The 8,087-nt window shown below is 33.6% G+C and overlaps 1 protein-coding gene across 2 annotated transcripts; it reads left to right on the top strand.

The window, feature by feature from the left end:
• The first annotated feature begins 1,843 nt into the window (after window positions 1–1,843).
• Window positions 1,844–7,192, top strand: LOC126366059 (beta-1,4-mannosyltransferase egh). Of its 2 annotated transcripts, XM_050008964.1 has the most exons (4): window positions 1,844–1,989; window positions 2,064–2,131; window positions 2,940–3,744; window positions 3,864–7,192. In XM_050008964.1, the coding sequence occupies exons 3-4, from the start codon at window positions 2,941–2,943 to the stop codon at window positions 4,434–4,436; spliced, it is 1,377 nt and encodes a 458-aa protein (XP_049864921.1). In that variant the 5' UTR covers window positions 1,844–1,989; window positions 2,064–2,131; window position 2,940; the 3' UTR covers window positions 4,437–7,192. The 2 variants fall into 2 exon arrangements, with proteins under 2 accessions (XP_049864921.1, XP_049864920.1); XM_050008963.1 differs by having other exon boundaries at window positions 1,845–2,131.
• Window positions 7,193–8,087: the final 895 nt, after the last annotated feature.

Here is an 8,087-nt window from a genome sequence, read left to right as displayed (position 1 = left end):
CCTAGTATCCATACCTGGGTGGGTAGAACCACAAGTAAATTAGTTAAAACGATACCTATTTGTACCCTGATAGAAAGATACCTAAGAAGAACCGTACGTTGCGGTGACAGATTCAGAACCACTTATTCAACGTAATTATCATGGACAAACTTGTTAAAGGTCAATTTATCATTTTTGAATCTATGTCATTTCGCAAGGTGTTATGGCCGAGGAGGTCGAGGACGGTCCATCTAGTCCACATATACTATAGTATCATTTTAATACGACATTGCGGCCACCCTTTGGTTGCTATAAATCACATACCTACCCTTTTATAAAAATTAAATACACGTTTTTCATTGACTTGACCGGAAATCGAATCGGCTCTCGATACAAGAAGTAGACGACCTTCTAGTATATTTCGGGGATTATCTCAATGCGATTAAAGAATAAAAGCAAATACTTCTTTATAAGATTTTTATTCAATATACAATGACTACGAAGCACTGAACAATTCCGACTTTTGGTGATAAAAAAAAAATATTTCCTCTTGTTCACTTTCTTTAGAAGTGTATAGTGTCGGCTCTGGTCGTTATAACTTTACCTGCAAGAATGGCACATATTAACGTGGAGCACACAAATACACAAGCATTGCATGTTTACACATTGCACATAGAAGGAATAATCACAGGTAATTACAAAAATAGTTATTCATACTAATTATTTATAGAAGGAATAATCACAGGTAATTACCAAAATAGTTATTCATACTAATTATTTTGTGCAATAGAGAATATTTGTATTGTGTTGAAATATTTTTTCCATGCTAATGTAGAATACAAAAACGAAATAGCTGCAAATTTATCTATAAACTTATAACTAAACTTAAACTCACCTTTGTGAGATATGTGAGTGAATATTGTTGGTACTGCATCTCTATGTAATATTTTTGTTTGGTATCCTGCTCGATAGAAAGCAAGATACATCGAAATGTAATTAGCACAGGCTTAAATAAGGAGAAGGCGTCCTTCAGAAGAGAGAATTATCTCGTTTCATGGTCTGAATCTAATTGTTTCTTAATTTCTTGTTTCGTAAATTAGGATATTTAGGAAATCTGGAAAATACAATATCTTTATGTAATCTTCATCCAAATCGGAAACAGGTCGTAAAATAAATTAAACGTGAATAGAATAACGCAACATGTAGATGTTACATTCAAACATAATAATTATGTTATCGATATCAAAGGACAACACTACTTATAATACTTTGGGTACATGATCTGTCAAAGCTGATTAACGTAAAATGTGAAATCAATTATTTGTACAAATGTGACGGCTTTGCTGAAAATATGCGTCTGCATCGTGTTTAGGGCTCAATAAACTTTACAAAAACCAGACCAGGTAATGTATTTCTTGCACACAAACATGTATTATGTGGTCGATAACTTACCCATGGTGAGACATTGTTTGATCGTTCTCCATTATAACACCCATTCTACTCTCACAACCAATAGCTACGCAAGCCATGGTTCATAATGAATAACTATTTCACAGATTGTTTATATAAAAAGTTAAAATAATGTCCCAAAACACCAAAAAACTAACGGCAGGTTTGGTATCCAGCTGACTACCACAACATCTCAAAACGGTAAACACTGACGTTCTAGACAGCGGTGTTTGTCTATGTTTGTTTCTTTTTTCCACAGAGATTGTTGCCATAGGGAAGAAAGAGAGCTGTGATAGTTTGATCGTCACTCTAAAATATTATCCGTCTATTCTATACAAGGTCTTTGTTTCCACAGAATAAATAATAGTACTACGGTACGGTTGTTACCACAATCTCTAGACGTAGTCTTATGACTTCGCTTTTGAAACCAGGCCAAAAACTCAAAAATAAATAATATTAAAAAAAATCAATTTTGTGTCAATTGCTAGTTTGCGAGTGTAGCTAGGGCGTGTGTTTATTCTTGTAGATTTTTAATTTATTTATAATTAATTACATTAGAAGGTACATTGTTTTGAATTTATTTCACTCTCATTATTTTTGGAAATATTTTGTTTCAAGTTTTATGTGGCTTTCAGTCCCCATAACGGCTGACCGTGATAGTAATTTATGATTTTCTAAAAAAATAATTGAAGGCATTTTTAAGGTAAGAATTAACATTTATTATACGCAATTATTATTGAATAATGTACTATAATTTAGCGCTTTGCTTGAAGTACTTTATTTGTTTGGAAACCGTTTAATTTTTATTTTTTCGCGCGAGACTTAATACTCTGTTTCTTTGATAAAAAATAAATTTTCAGTGATCGTAAATACCCCTCCCAAATGTACATTGTCCTATACGCCGCTGACTCCTTTTGGTGACATTAATTACTCCTTATAAGACGCAGGGTCGTTTTTCTCATTATATCACTAGATAATGGTTTATGCCTGTGTACCACAGTGTTTTCAATGTACTTGGTTAATAGCATATTATAATTATGTTCATGGAAAGTGCTGTGAGATGTTTTCGTTCAAAGATATTTTTGTATTTTTGTTCAGGGGTTCATTGTCTGACCTTACTAAAAGTGACTTATAATTTTAAAATAGCCTGTATTTTTTAAACCAAAGGTAACTTATCTAATCTAAAGTGTAATATAGGTAAAGCTGCTAACCACAATATTGACACCACACAGCATTGAACACTGATTGCATTGAGGTATGTTCAGTACTTCTGAACTGAAGTGTTATTATATGTGTAATTTATGTATGTTTATGGTTGACACACATTTAAGTACCTGTTTATGAAACAAGCTGTGATAATTTAAATATATTACTAATTCCATTTTGAAACTAATGTTTATTATTGTTAGGCACATTATTTTACAATATTGAAGTCTGTCAGCTCAGCACTGCTGCTGCTATGTGGGGAATTCCCAAGTGCAGAACTAATGAAATGAATGTCATTGTTTCAGAATGCTGAGAGGAAGAGTGAAGCACTTATTACATTGTATCTTTTTTATATCTTTTATTTTTCTTTTTCTTGTATTTGCTGGAATAATTAATTTAGACAATAAAGAAAAAGAATATGTTGACCCTTGGGAGGCATATGGAATATATGGTGCCATAATACTATATGTGATGAGACTTCTCACATTGCTGACAATACCTCAAGTCCTGTGCAATTTTGCAGGGCTCATGATATTTAATGCTTTCCCTGGAAAAGTGAAGTTGAAAGGGTCTCCACTGCTGGCCCCATTTATATGCATCAGAGTGGTTACCAGGGGTGATTTCCCCAAACTTGTAAAAGAAAATGTCACAAGAAATATGAACTTGTGTATTGATGTTGGAATGGAAAACTTCATGATAGAAGTTGTGACTGACAAAGCAATAAACTTACCAAAGCATAGAAGGGTCAGAGAAGTGGTAGTGCCATCAGAGTACAAGACAAAGACAGGTGCCCTGTTCAAATCGCGCGCATTACAGTATTGCTTGGAAGACACTGTGAACATCCTTGCTGACACAGATTGGATTGTGCATTTAGATGAAGAAACTTTGCTGACTGAAAATTCAATTCGTGGGATATTGAATTTTGTCCTGGATGGTCAACATCAATTTGGCCAAGGACTCATCACCTATGCTAATGAAAATATTGTCAACTGGCTCACTACTCTTGCAGACAGCTTTCGAGTAGCAGATGACATGGGAAAGTTAAGACTACAATTCTACTTATTTCATAAGCCACTTTTTAGTTGGAAAGGCTCATATGTTGTAACACAGGTAAAGTTGTATTTATGAACTATTATTATTCAGACTTATGTAGTTTTTATTACAAATCCTTAAGATTTGAGAATTATCCTTAAATAATTTGTGTATGTTCTTAATATTGTAATTTCCAGGTGAGTGCAGAGAAGAAAGTGTCCTTTGATAATGGACTAGATGGATCTGTAGCTGAAGACTGTTACTTTGCTATGAAGGCATATGTGGAAGGGTACACATTCAATTTTATTGAAGGTGAAATGTGGGAGAAGTCTCCTTTCACACTGTGGGACTTTATGCAGCAAAGGAAAAGATGGCTTCAAGGTATACTGTTAGTGGTACATTCGAAAGAAATACCTGTTCTTAATAAGATTTTTCTAGCAATATCTTGTTACTCATGGGTAACTTTGCCATTTTCTACAAGCAATGTTTTACTGGCGGCCATTTGTCCCATACCATGTCCCCAAGCTTTGGATGTGATATGTGGGTTCTGTGGGGCTGTCAATATTTACATGTATATTTTTGGTGTAATCAAATCATTCCCCATACATAGATTTGGAACACTAAAATTTTTATTATTTGTTGGTGGAGCTCTGGCCACTATTCCACTGAATGTTGTGATAGAAAACATTGCAGTTATATGGGGAGTCCTAGGAAAGAAGCACAAATTTTATATAGTTAATAAGGAGGTCAAGATCCCAGTGACAGTATGATTCCTGGTTCAGTATTTCATATCATTTTAAATTTTCATGTTCTTTAGATAAGTGCACAAAATACTTAAAGGAATGAATCTTGCACTTCTCACGAAGCATTGTTGTATTTGATTGATGCAAGATTTGTGTATATACTATGCAACTCTGCCTATCCCCTCGGGGATACAGGCGTGAATGTATGTTACGCATGTAAGATTTGTGATTGAAGATAAATTACTTCAAAATTAAAATATGACTGATATTGTGTGTGTTACCAACCAAAGTGTAAATTCTTTAGGAATAGTCTGTAAATGAATGTAACAAGAAGTAAGACGTGGTATTACTCTTACTTTTTAGAGATTTTATGAGTTTAACATAAGCACAATGGTACAAGACCTATGAAAAAGTGATGCTTAAATATAAATAATTTTAAATTTATTTTTCGATATTTTTGGTAATGCATTGTGATTTATATTTTTTGTATTCATTTTTATCGAACTAAGCACAGTTATAGCATTTACTTTTTCATTACAATGAACCCAGTGGGATCGATAGTCAAGCTATTGATCCCATTGTTAGGTACTTACTATAAATTAGTAAGTAGTTACTGCCATACCAGTTCGAACATAAATTGTTTCGTCTCATTTATTTTGAATCGATGTTATTTTAATTCTAGTTAGACAAACACAAGACATTCAGTCCTTACAAAGGTAATTAAGCTTATATCTTCAATATTATACCTACCACCGTACATTAGTTAATACCTACATGACATTTGAAAAGACATGTTGAGCTTAAGTTACTGTTACGTTTTATTTATCTTTGATTATAATTTTGTTACTTCCGTATTCAAAAAGCGTCTCATGTGCTCCCGAGTCGTGGTCCAAAAGTTTATATTGTAGTTTACACGGTCGCCATATTAGGTATGTTAGTAGGTCTCTGGGTTTAACGCTTACAGCGTCTTAAGGTTAGTAGGCAACAGCTTATTGACCGTCATAGGTACAAATATTTAACATTTGTTCAGTGTAGATAAGGCGACACGCGCTCGGCACCCATACACCATGGCCTGATGACGTTAATACAGTCACACATTTACGAGTAATCATTGTACTTAACGATGTTCTGTCGACACATAATATAATCGTGTTATGTATGAATTATACCACAAAACACGACTACACAGTACCAACAGTCTGCTGATAAGCTAATTTTATGGAGGTAGTTTGAATTTCCCAGTATTTTATATATTTATAATAAGATTCACTAATTGGTATTGTAATAGATATTAATCCAGGTATTATTGAACAAATTGTCTGTCCATATATGGAACTAAATATCTGAACAATTTATTGAGTACCAACTGTATTTAATTGATCTCTTTTGTTAGTTTGTAACGGATGCATAAAATTATTGTTATGAAAGATAAAGGTTTTGTAAGTTGGCTCGTTGTTATCGTTGCTTGTTTTGTTAATTATCGAAATTAGTTAACACCTAATATTATAATAGTACTGCGATAAATTATTACTACATTAGGTAGATGAAAATACAATGTGTTATACTCGAATCAATGGCATTTGTTTAGAATTTCATTCTGTTTAGGATTAGGCACCTAGTTCCTCTTTAATTTATGGAAACAATAAGGAATTCGAATAAAAGCTCCACTACAGTGACACGAACATTGGTTATATTCCGAATTTATTGCTGCGAGACGATGTGGAGATGACTGGCTGCGTACATTTATCTCATTGTCAATTGTAAAATTTGGTGATAAGCATACATACATTTTGTATATTATGAATATCGACGCATGGATGTACATTCAGCGAAGCATTTACACGAGTATTGATAGGTATTTCAAATGCATTATAAATTATACTACGCGGGTCATTCACTGACACATTTTGTTGAATAATGTTTGTGTAACTCAGTTAAAAAGCAGATAGTGGCAGTATTGTCTACCTCAGAGTGCACTCGAGTGAAGTCGTTTGATGACACGGTAGAGTACAAACACTTTGTTTAAATCGTAGTAAATGTAGAATTCAAAATTAATATAGTAACAATAATGGTACTACGTAATCGTATCTGTATGTTAAAATTTTCTACACTATATAATATACTGTATTCTGTCCAGTAAATCTTAACTTGTGTTATTGTTAGCAATATTAGAAATTGTTATTATTTTAATACAGCATCCAACTAGTCATTTAAATACACTTATGAATAAATATCTAGTTGTAACTTAGATTATAATCTTCCAGTGTTAATGTTTGGTCCTGGTTTCTCACAGTTGGCTCTTACGTGGGGTTAGGGATCAATTGGCCCGTCTTAATTACTCAATTTAGTGCTATAGACGCTTCGCTATTCGTCCTTGGTCTTAATTATAATATTAGGTAACTTAGTGCCCAGTGGGTTACGAACAAAAAGTACCTACTCCATAAGAAACGACCAGTATATGATATAGGGGCGTTCAAAACTTGTCCGGTACAAGATAACAGAAAATGTCTGAATTGAATTTGTTTAATAAATAACTGAACGCTCTCTTTTTTCCTGGATAATGTATAGTTAATTATTTGGATTATACTATAATCTGTCACAACACGCTAGCTGCGTAACTGTATACATTTTTGTGTATAGTTTTTTATTACTTTGGAGGTTCATAATGAGCCAATGATTGTATCAAGAGTGTGTTTGTGTGCGTGTTAAAATTAAAATTTTATCTATAAACACATAATAGTTAGTACCTACCTAGCAACTTATAAATAAACAGCATTATAAAAGTGTCATCTTTCTCTAACCACCTCTGCATCTTAAAATGCCGGTGATCGGTATTCTTTTTATCATAAGGTACTTATTTTCAAGTGCTTCTTAATCAATAATCGCTTATATATACACAGTTAATGCTTGTATAGATAAGCTATCTTGAATCAGAACAACCGGTACCGCTACAATCTTATCGATGTTGGTGTTATTTACATTATTGAAACTAATCTTCATATGATAGGTATATTATTTTTATTTTGATTTTTACCCATGTTAAGCTATGAACGTATTACAGATGACTTCATTCCTTCATTCATACTTGCATATCTTTAATATTTACCTACTACAAGCGATGAAGTAACTCTGTTACTTTTTACCGCCTAGGACGCTGGACTAATTTGGATAGAAATTGGAACCTAGTGTCGGGCATAAGGAACGTTTCAGTAACGTACTTAGACTACCTAGGTACATCGCGCATCTGTGTGTGTGACGTCTGACACCACCGTGGGGGGGGGGGGGGGGGTTTAAACCTAGCTCAGATGCTGGTGCGGAGCGGGGAGTTGCCGTTCTATACGTTCCTTATTCTATGACCTAGGTAGTTTCCATGGAGACAACCGAAATGCACGCGTACAATGTCACGGACAACAGCTAGTCTGATATTAATTATTCACATGCTGGATCTACGTATGTGGAGGCGTGTCACTTACCTACCTATAATTATAATTAAATACTTTTTAATTAGTTAATAGGTACGTACAAAAGTTAGTTAACTTGTCGTCCCATGTAAGTTTGAAATGACAATATTGTTCTTGGTAATTTGTTTGAGGACTTACAATATTGATTGATTTTATTGATAGGTAATGCTTATGAAGCTTTAGGCTTATGAACATACATAAAACATAAACATGGCGA

The sequence above is a fragment of the Pectinophora gossypiella genome, chromosome 4 (assembly GCF_024362695.1).
Source record: "Pectinophora gossypiella chromosome 4, ilPecGoss1.1, whole genome shotgun sequence".
Taxonomy (NCBI): domain Eukaryota; kingdom Metazoa; phylum Arthropoda; class Insecta; order Lepidoptera; family Gelechiidae; genus Pectinophora; species Pectinophora gossypiella.
The sequence above is the reverse complement of the archived record's forward strand: the minus strand, read 5'-3'. Positions and strand labels throughout refer to the sequence as shown.

Excerpts from the sequence above, each read along its gene's own strand:
- LOC126366059 (XM_050008964.1), top strand. The coding sequence starts at position 2,941 with ATGCTGAGAGGAAGAGTGAAGCACTTATTACATTGTATCTTTTTTATA. Across the intron at positions 3,745-3,863 it reads GCTCATATGTTGTAACACAG|GTGAGTGCAGAGAAGAAAGT; the intron begins GTAAAGTTGTAT and ends TGTAATTTCCAG.